At 39.4% G+C, this 16,848-nt stretch overlaps 1 protein-coding gene across 11 annotated transcripts in view; it reads right to left on the minus strand.

Moving 5' to 3' along the window:
• Nucleotides 1–16,848, minus strand: part of UBR2 (ubiquitin protein ligase E3 component n-recognin 2) — a 122,195-nt gene that overhangs the window by 81,230 nt on the left and 24,117 nt on the right. For all 11 annotated transcript variants that reach the window (XR_009453509.1, XR_009453510.1, XM_059701697.1 and 8 more), the window contains exons 3-4: nucleotides 9,902–9,980; nucleotides 7,000–7,113 (exon numbers count right to left, since the gene is read on the minus strand). Coding sequence is in view for 9 of the 11 variants with exons in the window: in XM_059701697.1 (XP_059557680.1) it covers nucleotides 7,000–7,113; nucleotides 9,902–9,980 (193 nt within the window). In the remaining 2 variants the exon portion in view is untranslated. The remainder of the gene's footprint in view (nucleotides 1–6,999; nucleotides 7,114–9,901; nucleotides 9,981–16,848) is intronic.

A 16,848-nucleotide genomic window follows, 5' to 3' on the forward strand; every position in this document is an offset into this window, starting at 1 on the left:
AAAAAAAAAAAATTCTTTTTTTTATCCTACTGGCAAGGGTTACTACTATTTCCTATAAAGACTTTAGAAACTGTTAACATATTGCAACCACCTGTACAAAAAGAAACTAGAACTGGCACCTCCTGTGGATTCATAAAAGAGTGGATATTAGTGAAAATATGAGCCTCGAACTACACCAAAATAGAACCTTAAAAATAGTATCTTACTATATAGTCACTCCTTTTCTTACAATTCTGTCCCATAACATTTAGAAGATTGAAGAATTACAATAAACAGGATTCATAAAAATTAAATGATCCTGGGAAAGAAACAACTGCCAATTCTTGAGAATCCAAGCCAGTAGTACCCAAACTCTGTTCTGCAAAATCCCAACGCCTGGTAGAGCTGTTTCCTATTTAAATTACACATCAATTGTCTTAGCTGGTGTGGCTCAGTGGACAGAGCATTGGTCTGCGGACTGAAGGGTCCTGGGTTCAATTCCAGTCAAGGGCACATGCCCAGGTTGTGGGCTCCATCCCCAGTAGGGGGCATGCAGGAGGCAGCCGATCAATGATTCTCTCTCTTCATTGATGTTTCTAGCTCTCTCTCTCCCACTCCCTCCCTCTCTGAAATCAATAAACATATATATATTTTAAAAAGTGTTATATTACATATTAGGAATCACCAACTGGTAATTTTGTTGCTACATTAACCCCGTTTGAGGCAGGCCAAAGAATATAGATTCCTGTGCTATCTTTGTATGCATATGTTATCTTCTTGCAAAATGGTCACTGAGTAAGAATTATTTTTGCAGTGAAGAGATGCTAGGCTGTGTAAATCTACTCATATGTACAATGGTAAACTAAAGGTTAGGAAAGATTTCTGCTCAAAGTGCTCGTATCATAACATAAATCAGCTAGAATGAGTAAATAAATGACCATCTTATCCTATGTTGTACTATCAACTATCATTAATAATTACAGTTCTTTGATTATATTTATGTTAGAGAATGCAAACCTTTGTGAATCAACTTTGATTTACTCTTCTTTCAAATTGAAAGAATGTGAGAGGCATACCTCTACCATCAAAAATGTTATCTGTGGTTATTTCTGAGGGTAGTGGAAATTATGGAAAATTTTCATCTTTTATGTAATACACTTCTATAATGTTTAAATTTTTAAAATGTAAACATGTATTATAATAGTTTAACTATTTTCATATGTGAATAAGGCATGAATGAAGATTTTCTCCATACCACCCAACTAAAACTAGAAACAAACTAGAATTATCTTTCCTTTTTTTTTTTACAGACTAGTTTTTTAAATTTTGTTTGTTTTGTTTTTTTAACTTGATTTTTAGAGAAAGAGAAAGGAAGAGGGACACATCGATGTGAGAGCAGAATATCCACCAGGTGCCTCCCGCATGACCCCCACAGAGGATCAAGCCCGCAATCTGGACAAGTGCCCTGACCTGGAATTGAACCAGCAACCTTTCAGTGCATGGGATGACTCCCAACCAACTGAGCCACACTGGCCAGGACTGAATGATCTTTCTTTTCTTTTTTTTGTTAATCCTCATCCGAGGATATTTTTCCATTGATTTTTAGGGAGAATGGAAGAGAGAGGGAAAGACAGAAAGAAACATTGATATGAGAGAATCACATCGATTGGTTGCCTCCTGCACGAGACCTGACCAGGGCCCAGGTCAGGGAGGAGCCTGCAACCAATGTATGTACCCTTTACCAGAATCAAACCCGGGACCCTTTGGTCCACAGGCTGTCACTCTATCCACTGAGCCAAACCGGCTAGGGCCTGAATAATTTTCTTAACAAGTAAATAATATACATTTCAACTTATAAAAAATAAATTTATTAATAATACCACTTTTATCTGTCTTATTATTGTAATTTTAAAAATTAGAATCTTATTTAAAATAGCAATTCCACTGCTAAAAATGTTTTAAAAAACCAGTATAAGGTACTGTCAAAAAAGTTCCATTATTGGAGCCTATACTACCTAAGCTTAAAGCACTGCTCCAGCACTTACTATGTGGGACACTTTGAGCAAGTTTCTTAATCTCTCTTAAAACTCAAGCTTCTGCAGATATAGAATATTGGTACCAGCAATATTTACCTTATATGGCTGTTCTCAGAACTAAATGAGATAAACCAAGTATAGTACTTAGCATAATATTTAGCTATTAATAATTACTAATCTGCAATTGCTCTGGCTGGTGTGGATCAGTGGTTAGAGCATTGGCCAGTGCACCAAAGGGTTTTGGGTTGGATTCCTGGTCAAGGGCACATACTGGGTTGCAGGTTCAATCCGGCTTGGTCAGGCACATGCAGGAGGCAACCAATCAATGTATCTCTAAAATCAATGGGATATCCTTGGGTGAGGATATTAACAAAAAACAAAAACAAAGCAAACAACAAAAGATCACTAATCTGCATTCTAATGAGATGAGAGCAGCAAAGTGAAAATTTTAGATTAAAAAGTATTTGCTGAGGTTGCTCATTCAGTTAATATTTGTTATTGAATTAAATTTTGTTCCAAGTAGTATTTATAGCAACTGAAGAATATAAGCAGTATAATAGAATTGAAAAATAGATATACAAAGCAGGTAAAGTGAAAAATAAAGGTAGGAAAATAAACTGAAGTCAAAATAATACCTATTTATAAATTCAGATCATAAGTTTTCATATAGCTACTAAAGACAGGCTCTATTTCCAAACATTTTGGCTCTGTTTTCCAGATGCCTCAACAAAAGGAAACATAATCAATTATCAGGTTCAAACCAAGAGAAACATAACATTTCCTAATGCAGAGATCTAAGAGAAATTTGGTATGATTCTTATGAAGAAGATCAACAAAGGAGACACTACATAGTAGGTTATATAGTATGTGGTGGGTCTCAACTAGAAGAGGTACTATCCCAACAGCCTCCTGACTTACCCTGCACACCCAAGCATAGGAGATGGCATTTAGTGAGTTTGAATCAGGTATAATAAACGCTTCTACTAGTGTATACCTGGTGTCAGAAAACCTTTTCTGTGAAGAGTCAGTACGTTAGTTGTTGCAGGCTACAGGGTTCTCTGTCTTAGCTACTCAATTTTGCTACTGTAGAAAAAGAGCAGCTATAGATCATACATCAACAATTAAATGTCACTGTGTGCTAATAAAATTTCATTTATGGACACTGAAATTTGAATTTCATAAAATTTTCACATGCCACAAAATACTATCCTATTGATTTTTTCAACTATTTAAAAATAGAAAAACTACTAGAGGCCCAGTGCACCGGGCCACTAGTTTTTTTATCTTACCTTATAATCTTATCCCTGAAGACCTCATTTCTCTTAACTGAATTCGTAAATAGGAATTAAGTGGTAGAGTCCAGAGGTTTTATTCTCTGTCAAGTTTCTGTGGAGTATATATTCTCTAGGCAGGGCCATGTAGCTTCAGCCAGGCAAGTGACCTTGCTGTTATATTCTTAAAATTCAAGAAATTACCCAAAGTCTGCACATTTTGATAGCTACCCTACTAAAGTATGAGGATAAAGCCAACAGAGTAACTGCAGGCAGATTCATAATTTTTCTTAGAAAACTCTTTTAAGCCTACCTTAAAACAGATAAAAAGGTAACAGAAGTCTTAAAATATTTCTTTTTAAATAATCTATTGAGATGAAATTCATAGAACATAAAATTAACCATTTTAAAGTGCACAATTCAGTGGTATTTTGTATAGACATAATTTGTGCCACTAACACCTCTATTTAGTTCCAAAACATTTTTTTTTAAATCCTCACCTGAGGATATTTTACCATTGATTTTTAGAGAGAGTGGAAAGAGAGAGTAAAAGACCTAGAGAAACACATCAATTGGTTGCTTCCTGCAGGCATCCTGACCAGGGCCCAGGGAGGAGCTAGCAACTGAGATACATGCCCTTGACGGGAATCAAACCCTAGCCCCTTCAGTCCACAGGCTGATGCTCTATCCACTGAGCCAAACCAGCGAGGGCTAGTTCCAAAACATTTTTATTCCTTCAAAATAAAACCCTTTACCCATTAAGAGTTTTTCCCCATTCTTCCCTTTCCTGTTCCTGGCAACCACCGTCTTTACAATATTATCTATTCTGGATATTTCATATAAATTGAACTATACAATATGTGACTTTGTATCTGGTTTACTTAGCATAATGTTATGGAGGTTCACTCATGTTTTAGGATGTATTGGTATTTTATTCATTTTTATGGCTGAGTCATATTACATTGTATGTATATGCCACAATTTATATATATCCATTTAATGCTAGATATTTCAACAATTTCCACCTTTTGGCAATGGTGAATAATGCTGCCACAAACATTCATGTTCATGTACTTATTTGAATACTTGTTTTCGATTCTTTTGGATATATACCTAGGAGTGAAATTAGTTTCATATGGCAATTCTATGTTTAAAATTTTGAGGACAGGCTCATATGGAAATTCTATGCCTAACATTTTAAGAAAAGCCAAACTTTTCCACAGCATTGAAATAATTTTGCATTCCCACTGGCAATGTACAATGGATTACAATTTTTCTACATCCTCACCGACACTTTTCCTTTTCTAAGTTTTTATTACAGCCATCTAGGATAACTCATTGTGCTTTTGATTTACATTTCCTTGACTAATAATGTTGAGCATGTTTTCATGTGTCTACTGATCATTTGTATTGTATCTTCTTCAGACAAATGTTTATTCAAGTCCTTTGACCATTAAAAAATATGTTTTTATTGATTTGAGAGAGAGAAAGGAACATCAACAATGAGAGAGAATCATTGATCGGCTGCCTCCTGCTCGCCCCCCACTGGGGATCGAACCCATAACTGAGGCATGTGCCCTGACTGGGAATTGAACCATAACCTGGTTCACAGGGTGGCGCTCAAACACTGACCCACACCGGCTGGGCATCATTTGACCATTTTTAATTAGGTTGTCTTTTTATTGTTGTAAGATATACATTTTGGATACTAGACCCTTATCAGATATATGATTTGCAAATATTTTCTCCCATAGTCCTAATGTTTTATACTGGTTTTCATTTCTTTTTAAAGCAAACCCCCTTTTTTTCAAATATATATTCATTTGTCTTGTTTATAATTTTACATACAGAACTCCAGTCTGATATCTATACTAAGAAAAGGATAATATGCTACTTAGAGCAGACGTGCATGTGAACAAAGCCACAGCGGCTGTGAGAGCCTACGGCCAGCGGCAGCACGGGGAAGGAGGCAACACCTCCCCGGGAGTGGGAGTGGGAGCAGAGGCGGGGCCGCTGCAGGAGCAGGAATGGGACCCTCTGCCTCTGCTCCTGGCGCCAAGCCTCCACAGAGGCTGGATGGGGTGCGACCTGCTGTGCCTCAACCTCCCACAGCCCCTTCCCTTGCTGGCCTGGCTCCAGATAGCCAGCACAAAGAAGCGAGGGCCTGCCGGCACGGCCGGCAGTGACAGCAGCAGTGAGTTGATGGGGACAGCGCCTTCCCATGATCGGCCCAGTCGCCTCCCACAGAGGGAGGCCAAATTGCTGCTTAGGCCTGCTCCCCCTAAGTTGTCAATAGGACATACCCTGAGGGCTTCCGGATTGTGAAAGGGGAAGGCTGGGCTGGGGACCCCCTCCAGTGCAAGAATTTTCATGCACCGGGCCTCTAATATGATAAAAATGAAGCTGCTCTAAAAGGAGTGAAGAAATCCAAAACCCTAGCCACTTGTCTCCCTGTAGCAAATTCTAGAACGCTTGGACAAAGCACATAAAACACAAGATATATGTTTTCTATACCATTGAATAATTGTGCACAATTTTATCTGTCCAAAACACAGTGGAACACAGTCTAAAAGACATTGTCCTACACCATAAAGTCTTGGTTGTTCTGTTAAAATATTTGAGACCTATAAGGTATGAGCACCAGGAAGGATTATTTACGCCTCAAATCTGTATTAGACCTACTAATAACACAGAAGTACTTCGAATGTACCCAGCTCTCAGCTATTTAAAAATAAAATCTGAAATAAGGATCTTTTTTGTTGTTGTTTTTTTTTTGTTAATTCTTATCTTTTCTCACACTCCCTAAATAGCCTTCTTTGAAAAGAAAGGAAGCTCAGGAAATACAAAAGTGGACTGAGGATATTTTTTCCATTGATTTTTAGAAAGAGTGGAAGGGAGGAAGGAAGGAGGGGGAGAGAGAGAAAGACAGAGAGAGAAAAAAAAGCACACCAACCATTGATGTGAAAGACACACTGATTGGCTGTCTTCTGCATGCACCCCACCAGGGCAGGGATCGAACCTGCAACCCAGGTATGTGCCCTTAACTGGTAATCAAAACCATGACCCCTCAGTGCTCAGGCCGCCGCTCTAATGACTGAACAACACTAGCCAGGGTTGAAATAAGGATCTTGACTCAAACATCAAATTGTCACAAGCAGCAGCAGAGAGTCAAGTACTTATTTACCAGTAGTTATAAATATATCCTTATAAATATCAGGGAAATATAATACAAGATCAACAATTTATTAGAGCACATATTTACAGATGGAGTGAGTATAATTTGTACTGAGCTATCACCTCTACACTTGGTCGCATAACATCCAATATCACTGATTTACCAGATGACAATTAGAACTGGCTGCCAGATATGGCTATAGAAAAGACTAAAGATAGTTACAACACAAATATACAAAAACACACTAAGTGGTCTACACATATAGGAAAAGTAATCCCTTCAATAATAAATGAGAACTTAAAAAAAGCTGAATTAAACTAAATTTCCAAAATTTCAAGTGTGTACTATTAGCAATGGTATGGCATCATTAAATGCAAACAACTTTTAAAATATACCTGGTCACTGTTAGTGACAGGACTATTTTTCTTATCCATTGCTCATATTATAACCTTATTCCCATGTCTCAAAGTATTTTAAACTCATGGTTAAATAGTATTTCCTTAAAAAACACACACAAAACTTTGAAAATTGTTTTTACCTCTTCCTCCTCAATTTCAGAGGTGTTAAGTTTGTGTTTTTCACAGTAAGGACCCTCTTTCCAAGCTTCAGTATCACCACAGTCACAGAAACCTCCACCTCCTGACGTTGTCATCTTAAAAAAAAATCATAAAGCATCTTGTCAGTAAGTGTTTGCTGAGGGCTCTCAGATGATAAGAAAAGCAAGTTAAGGAAATAACATTGCTAGAGTGTTTAAATTTCTTTGGAGGGATGAAATTTAAAAAAATGACAAACCTCTCAATAGTTTAAAGCTTATTTTAAATATGCCTATAAGCTAACAGAAGTGATTCAAAATAAAATAAGCTACCTTGTAGTGAACTAGTAAACAATAGATATTTTAAAGAGATAAAATATGCTCACATATGTAAGTTTCTTAATTAGGGAAATCATGAGGGTTTGGGGGCTGGATTTTGGCTAAATTGGTATAATGCTGGCCTCTATGCTAGCAGGTTACAGTGCTATACTGTAATATGCCAGATTCAAGAGTTATAAGAACTAGGATAGTCCAATAAGAGTGCTGCATCTGCATTAGAGGAAGTAAGCAATAAAAACTAGAAAGACCGTTTATTTTTCTTTTCTTACACTCCCTAAATATCCTTCTTTGAGAAGGAAGCTCAGGAAATACAAAAGTAGACTGCCTGGTCACAAAAAACCTTTGCACCACTTGCAGGGTTCAATAATTATTTATACTTCTTTTTCTTCTTCTTTTTGGGTAAAGACAGTTTATTCAATAAATGGTGCGGGGAAAATCGGACATGTACAGGCACAAAAATGAAACTAGACCACCTTCTTATACCATACACAAAAATAAACTCAAAATGGATAAAGGACTTAAATGTAAGTGATATCAGAGTAGTGGCATCCTGAAAGATTCCCCTGATCTCTCCCCCTGAAATTTCAAGAATTTGAGCAGCCATATCACAACAAAATATTCCCTTTTCAATGCACAAATACACCTGAGCGATCTGTGCACTGAAACATCTAAAGGTGGTAGATGGAGCAAGGGAGGAGGGCAAAAGGGGGTGGGGCTGATACAAACCAGGGAGACAGCCCAGAGAGGAGAGGAATCCTGCTGCTGCTGACACCCCCTCAGCCAGGAGAAACAGGGGGGCTGGGTGGCCAATCCTGCAGGCGTGAGCAGGACTAATTATGGCTGAGCTGAAAGACCATTTGCAAAAAATGACTAGGCAGTATGTCTGGGGTAGCTTTAGTAGCTTCTGGTCAGGGAAATTAGGAGCCATTCTGGAAGTTGGAAAGTCCAAAAGAAAGGTGCCAGCCAGAAGGTTTCATCCTGAGGCCTCTTCTCTTGCCTTGGAGATGGCCACCATCTTGCTTTGTGCTCAGATGACCTGTCTTTGCATTTCCACATAAGGAATGGGGAGGAGCAAAAGAAGCTACTTATTCTTTTAAGACATGGAAATGATTCAAGAAATCTGGCAAGACAAAATCTATTAGTTAATCATTGGTAGACTGGAAATTCTGCTCTTTAAAAAATTCTGAGAGTTTAGAAATGGTTAAGTGCAAATTTTAGATCAGCCTTAATATATTTTGCCCAAACTATCTGTGTGTTATATATCACAAATAATTAATGTAAACCCACAAAAGACAGTTATTCTAAGGGACTGCAAAGATATATGTCAAGAAACATGGGCAGGCAGGCAGGCATTTGAAAAATGCTAACTCCACCCTATAGTTTTCATGCACATTCTATTACCGAAGATAGGTAGAACAGCTTAAAACAGTGGTTCTCAACCTTCCTACTGCCGCGACCCTTTAATACAGTTCCTCATGTTGTGGTGACCCCCAATTTCATTGTTACAAATTGAACATAATTAGAGCATAGTGATTAATCACAAAAACAATATGTAATTATATATGTGTTTTCCGATGGTCTTAGGCGTCCCCTGTGAAAGGGTCATTCGACCTGAAAGGGGTTGCGACCCACAGGTTGAGAACCGCTGGCTTAAAGAAAACTGGGATTCTCTTACTGATTTATGAAAATAAAGAGAACACAAACATACAAGGAGTTCAATTTTATAGCTGTTTTTAGTTCGTTATTATCAATATTTGGGTACTATGAGTAAATCAAATAGGAGGAAAAGTCCTGAACCAACAGGGCTCCTAAAATAATAAGACTGCAATATTTTCTACCATTTTATTTGAGATTAGAGTAGAAAAAGCTCCAGCTACTATCAGTTCCCTAATTTCTGAATGTTCATGGATCTGTTTTGAACTTTTAGTAGAGAACCCAAGACAGGCTTAATAATAATCTGCCTTTGTCTTATCCTTGACTTAAAAGCAAACAAACCTGATTTTTGTAAAAGTACTGATTGCATTATAGCAGAGAAAAAAATAAAAATAAAATTAGTGGGTCTTATGTTTTGGAGTTGAGCCCTCTTCTACACTGTAGTAGCTGCCTCTTTAATATTAAGAAATGACAAATCTTCTGTGGAAGATGACCAATAAATAGAACATTTCTTAAATGTATAATCCTATCACTTTTCCTTGTCTCACACAAACCCCTTTAGGAACCTCCCTCTCACACTTTTAACTCAACTTTAGCCTCTGATTTTTGATAACCCCTTTCTTAAACCTAGAGTTTTGAAGATAATAAATATAGAAAAACATCAAGATAAACTAACTGAAAACTAATATGGAGGAGCTGATATCTGTGTTGTCTTTCTTAAACCACATGTTCCAAGAAGTCTGGATTCATAATTCATATCTATACTGCCATTGTATGTTTAATGGTGTTTAAATAACACATTTCTTAAACCACTCTCTCCTATTTTAGTGTTAAACCTTGGAATTTTAAAAAAGCAGAAAAGGTAGGTGGTATAAAATTTGATACTAGGTATGGTTATTATCTGGACATTACTAACCCTGTATCGATGGTCTCTGTGAATACTTCCCAAAAAGCACTCCATGCATAAAACACAAGTTGGATCAACTGCACAGTCTCTGTAAAGTTAAAGAAAAAATAAAAATGAGTGTCATAAAATTACTGCATATTTCACAACATAATACTTCATACTGGGTTCCATTCTAGAAGAGCAATAATAGTGAACTGTCTTAATGTTAAAAGAAAGGAAATATTATTCCCCAAAATCTCTCAGATCTTTGATCAATGATGTCAGCTTAAGAACCTGTTTCTCATACTGGATATGTACTAGTGAGTTTCTGAAGGCACGTATTACTAGAATGGTAATTTCCCCCAAAGATTCAGGGAAATCACATTTTATATTAAAACACACAGATGTTATGGAATCGATTTTAAACTTTATCTTGCAATTTCAAGTAATTTCCTTCAAACAGGTGTTTCAAATCAATGGTCTTCAAAGTGGTATGTGTACACCCCCAGAAAGAAGAAAATATTAGAACTTGTATTTCTATTTAAATTTTAACTAATTTAAAAGGGAAATTAAACATTCTAAATGAATAAGTACAGACTGACATGGGTCTCCTCACTTGGTCATTATGTCTGATAGTCACACAACACATATGGTTTCTAAGATATCTTGACGGGAGAATAAGAATTCCACAAGGCTGCCTTGCCCGGTTTGGCTCAGTGGACAGAGCATCGGCCTGCAAACTGAAGGGTCCCAGGTTTGATTCATCAAGGGCATGTACCTTGGTTACAGGCTCCTCCCCAGCCTGGGCCCTGGTCAGGCCTCAAGCAGGAGGCAACCAATCAATGTGTTTCTCTCACATTGATGTTTCTCTCGGTCTTTCCCGCTCTCTTAAAAATCAATGGGGGGGAAAAAAATCCTTAGGTGAGGATTAACAGCAACAACAACAACAACAAAAGAATTCCACAAGGTGGATGGGTTGTGACAGTGGTGTCCTCAGTCATTTCATTTGCTTTCATCATACTGCCAGTTCGATATATCTACAGATCATATCTTCTCTCTATATAAAAGCCTAATATGCAAACTGCCCCCTCAGGAGTTCGACAGCTTGTTATGACGTGAGCTGACCACCAGGGGGCGGCATGGAACGAAGGAAGGCCCTGGCCAGCAGTTGGCAGCCGGGGAAGGGAGGCCCCGGCTGGCAGCCAGAAGTAGGGCCCTGATAGGCCCTGATCACCGGTCAGGTCTAGTGACCCGAATTTCGTGCACCAGGCCTCTAATCTTAAATAAGAGAATCTCTCTAATGCCATGAAATGAGATGGGGAATGATGAAAAATCTTTAAGTTTCCCTTATCCTTGGTTCTTATATCCTCATAAGCAAACCACTCTAATGTGCTTATTGTACTCCTTTTTATTTGTAGCATACTAGAGGCTCGGTGCACGAAATTCCTGCACAGTGTGTGTGTGTGTGTGTGGGGGGGGGGGCATCCCTCAGGCCAGCCTGCGCCCTCTTGCAGTCTGGGACCCCTTAGGGCAGTGATGGCGAACCTATGACACGCGTGTCAGAGGTGACACGTGAACTCATTTTGGGTGACACGCATCGACAGAGACAAAAAATTGCATAATTCAAATATTTGTCTCTCGCAACGGCCAGAGTTGGGCATCACTCGAGTAATATTATTACTCATGTTACTCATGATCAATAATGCAATTCTAAAACCGAATGTAAACATGTACATCGGTGTTGCGTAGCAAAGATACATAATGAAAACATCCAAGATACATTGTTCCAATATTGACATTAATATAAAAAGGTTAAGAATTGCACTATGGCCAAAACTGGTTTGGCTCAGTGGATAGAGCGTCGGCCTGCAGACTGAAAGGTCCCAGGTTCGATTCCGGTCAAGGGCATGTACCTGGGTTGCGGGCACATCCCCGGTAGGAGATGTGCAGGAGGCAGCTGATCGATGTTTCTCTCTCATCAATGTTTCTAACTCTTTATCCCTCTCCCTTCCTCTCTGTAAAAAATCAATAAAATATATATATTTTTTAAAAAAAGAATTGCACTATAAAGAGATTAATCTTTACTAATGACATTTTATTTTACTCGAGTGACAAAATGCCCAATTCTGGAAACGGCCTCGTTATTGTCAACATGTGCCTCGGGTAAGCTTCCCGTGCGTTTGGGTGCATTAGGCAAACGGACGCGCTCGATCGCCATGTTCGTTAGGAGACAGGAGTGGAAGGGTTAGAAGAAAAAGATATACAGTGCAACAGTGCTCGATGAGACATTCTGCGTGTTGGATAATTGATTACAGCACCATATATTTGTTGGTTATACATACTATCTTTGAATTGTTTTGCATCAGGAGTCAGTGCAACAACACTGCAAAAAGTTAATAGGTAAGAAACCTATCAACCTTTTATAAAAAACGCCGTGATTTATATTTATTTTTGCAGCCTTGTGATGGAGAATCAAAAAAATAAAAAAGCAAGATTGAATGATAAAGGAAGTGGAAGTAGCAGTAGCCGACCCTTTCAAGACATATGGACCGAGATGTACGGGATTGTCGACAGAAACAACAGATCATTGTGCATACTGTGTAATGAAATGCTAGTAAGCAGAATGTGGAATATAAAGAGACATTTTGAAACTAATCATTGTCAGCTCTTGAAAAAAAGTATCCATGAAAGGAAGGAATACATTTCTAGGCAGCTACACCTCTATAAAAGTCAATCAAATTCCATCATTAAATTTGTAAGATGCTCTACAAATTTAACATCAGCAAGTTTCTGTATTGCTCACTCCATAGCTCAGCATGGAAAAGCCCTCAGTGACAGAGAATTTATTAAGGAAACATTTCTAAGATGTGCACCAGCTCTATTTCACGATATGAAAAATAAAGATATTATTAAAAGAATTTCTGAGTTACCACTCAGTAGAAATACTACCAAAGACAGAATAATAGATCTTAACAAAAACGTACAACATCAATTAAAAAAAGACTTAAATAGTTGTAAATATTTTTCAATTTCTCTTGATGAAACTACTGATGTCACATCAAATGCTCAGTTGGCCATTATTGCTAGATATTCTGATGGTCTCACAATGAGAGAAGAGTTGATAAAGTTAGAATCAGTGCCAATAAGTATATCAGGAAACGAAATATGTAAGGTTGTTATAAAAACATTCAGTGACCTAAACATTGATATCTCTAAAATTGTGTCAGTCATGACAGATGGGGCACCAAATATGGTGGGGAAAAATGTGGGATTCCTGAAATTGTTTATGGAAGCTATTAGACATCCACTTGTACCTTTTCATTGCATTATCCATCAGGAGGTGTTGTGTGCCAAATTGGGATTCTCAGAATTGAATGATTTAATGTCAGTTGTAACAAAAATTGTGAATTTTATAGCTTCTTGACCCCTTCACAAGCGAGAATTTTCTGCACTTTTACAGGAAGTTGATTCAACCTGCAGTGGACTACTGATGTTCAATAATGTGAGATGGCTGAGTCGAGGTAAAGTACCTGAGCGATTTGTGGAGTGCTTTGAAGAAATTACGGTATTTATTGAGAATAAGGATCTGGCAAACTTTCCTCAGATCAATGATCATAAGTGGGTCAGCAATTTGATGTTTTTTACAGATCTCTCTGTTCATATAAATGAACTGAACTTAAATTTACAAAGTTTTGGCAAAAGTATTGACGTTACGTTTGGATACATCAAATCTTTTGAAAGTAAACTTAAAATTTTCAAGCAAGATATTGAAACTAAAACTTATAAGTATTTTCCTCGGATAAAAAAGTATTTCGAGAAGGCCACTATAACGAGTGTAATGGAGCCCATACTTATGTACCAGAATACAGTAAACTCGTTATTTGAACAGTTCAGTGAAAGATACGGCCAATTTAGAAGCCTAGAACAGACCATTAAAATAATTAAGTATCCAGATGTAGTTGTTTACAGCGCTTTGGAATTAAAGGATTTCCAATGGATGCAAATTGACGATTTAGAGATGCAACTTGCAGATTTTCAAGGTAGCATTTGGACTCGTGTTTGTCGACTTAAGGTTGAAACTTGAAAATCTGGAATGAAATTGTTTGAATAATGAAGAAGAGCGCAACTACGAACAAGAAATTTTGAGTGCTTGGAACAGAATACCTGACACTTTTAGCGACATAAAAAATCTAGCGATGGCTTTGCTAACCATTTTTCCATCAAGATATTTTTGTGAGACTTTGTTCTCAGCATTAAATAATATTAAAACGAACAAAAGAAACTGGCTAACCGATGAAGTTAGTGGCGCTTGCTTGGCCTTGAAGTGCACCAAGTATGAACCTGCAATTGAAGAATTACCAAACTTCAGCACTAAAAAAGTCACTAATTTCTAGTTTTCGTACCATTTGATTATCATTGTTTTTATTATTATTTTTTCCTAAATGTACATTGTTTTTCTGTTTTTGTTCATTTTATACATATTTTTTGGTTGATTTTTCTTTGTTAAATGGCATTTAAATATATAAAATAAATATCAAAAATATAAATCTTTTTTTTTACTATGGTTGCAAATATAAAAAAAAATTATGAATATTTCTATATGTGACACGGCACCAGAGTTAAGTTAGGGTTTTTCAAAATTTTGACATGCCGAGCTCAAAAGGTTCACCATCACTGCCTTAGGGGATGTCCGCCTGCCAGCTCAGGCCCGCTTGCAGTCCGGGACCTCTCGCTCCTTACCGCCCTCCTGCTGGCTGCTCCTTACTGCTCAGCTCATTGCTCCTTAGCGCTGCTGTGGAGGTGGGAGAGGCTCCCACCACCACCACTGCTGCGCTCGCCAGCAAGGAGCCTGGCTTCTGGCAGAGGGATGCTCCCTCTGTGGGAGTGCACTGATCAGTTGCTCTGGTTGTTCTGCTGTAACAGTCGCTTAGGCTTTTATTATATAGACTAGAGGCCCGGTACACAAAAATTTGTGCACTCGGGGGGGGGGAGGCAGGTCCCTCAGCCTGGCCTGTGCCCTCTCACAGTCTGGGACCCCTTGGGAGATAACGACCTGCTGGCTTAGGCCTGCTCCCGGGTGGCAGAGGGCAGGCCCAATCCCTAGGTGCAGCCCCTGGTTGGGCTCAGAGCAGGGCCGATTGGGGAGTTGGGGCACCACCCCCTGTCATGCACAGAGCAGGGCGGATTGGGAGGTTGTGATGCCACCCTCAGTCACACTCAGGGTAGGGCCGATTGGGGGGTTCGGGCACCGCCCCCTGTCACACTCAAGGCAGGGTCGATGGGGAGGTTGCGGCGCCACCCCCTGTCACGCACAGAGCAGGGCCAATCAGGGGGTTGGGGCGCTGCCCCCTTTCACACACAGAGCAGGGCCCATCAGGGGGGTTGGGGCTCCGTACCGTGTCATGCACAGAGCAGGGCTGATAGGGGAGTTGGGGCACCACCCCCTGTCACCCACAGAACAGGGCCGATCAGGGGGTTGGGGCGCCGCCACTCTCACACTCAGGACAGGGCCGATGGGGAGGTTACGGCTCTACCCCGTCACACAGAGCAGGGCCCATGGGTGGGGGGGTTGGGGCGCCGCACCCTGTCACACACAGAGCCGCAGGGCGATCAGGGGGTTGAGTTTCCATCAACCTGGCTAACACTGTTGGCCGTGCCCTGGTGATTTCCTGAAACCCTGCCACACAACTTTTGGGCCCAAATATGCTGTTTCCAGTGGCTTTTCCATATTAATGGCCTGTCTTGACTCATGCTTCTGACTTTCCTACAATCTCTCAAACAAGTAGCATCTGGCCTAACCATGCCCGATGCATGCTTCTCGTAAGTGACTCCAGGACAGGCACTAGCAGCAGCTGGCCTTAGTTTGCAGCTTAGCCTCTCCTCCACACCTCTAAGCCCAGCACAAGTAGCAGCCATCTGCAGATTGCTTTGTAGCTCATGCCAGGAGGCCCCAAGCAGAATATAGGCAGTGGCTGACCTTGGCCTGTACCTCCCAGAAGGCCCCAGAGCCAGTGCACCTGGTATACAGCTTCAGACCACATTGAAGATGCCCAACCACTTCCATGAGATGCACTCAATGGGCGGACTCAGAGCCCTGCTGAAATAAGTCCTATACTGTGGGGTGGGCCCCTGCACATCTGATCTGTTGCAGCCAGTACTTCCAGCTAATCACCTGGGGGTCAATCCTTCCTATTAACGTGGCAAAAGCAGTCAAGGCTCAACTACAACAGGAGGGTATACACAGTCCACAGGGCGGGGAGGAGGGCATCTAGACTGCCCAGCTTGGAGGAACAGGGAGGCTGTGCCATTTGACCCTACAGAACATCTACTACATATGGCCACTCTACCAAGCCTGGGAGACACAACAGCTCTACCTAATACTAACAAACACAGAGAGGTTGATAAAATGAGGAGACAAACATGTGTCAAATGAAAGAACAGAACAGAACAAAACTCAGAAAAATTAAATGGAAATGTGCAATCTACTAGATGCAGAGACCAAATCATTGGTTATAAGGATGCTCAAAGAATTTAGTGAGAACTTCAACATCATTAAAAAGGACATGGAAATCATAAAAAAAAAGAACCATTCAGAAATGAAGGATACACTAAAAAATTAGTTTGCAATGGATCATAGACCCAGACATAAAATCTAAAATTTCAAAGTTTGTAGACAAAACAGAGAGAATATCTTTGCCACGTGGGAGAATGCAAAGCATTTCTGAAACACAGGATATGATCATCACAAAAGAAAAGATTGGTAAAATGAATTTCATCAAAATATAAAAACTTCTGTCATCAAAGATACCATATAAGCAAGCCACAGACTGGGAGAAAATATTCACAGAAATGTCTGACAAAAGACTTGTACCCAGAATATACAAAGAATTCCAAAACTCAATAAAGACAAACAATAAAAAAAAAATGGACAAAGGACTTGAACAAAACTTCGGAAGTTAGATGATGAGCAATGACCA

The sequence above is a fragment of the Myotis daubentonii genome, chromosome 6, assembly GCF_963259705.1.
Source record: "Myotis daubentonii chromosome 6, mMyoDau2.1, whole genome shotgun sequence".
NCBI classification, from domain to species: Eukaryota; Metazoa; Chordata; class Mammalia; order Chiroptera; family Vespertilionidae; genus Myotis; species Myotis daubentonii.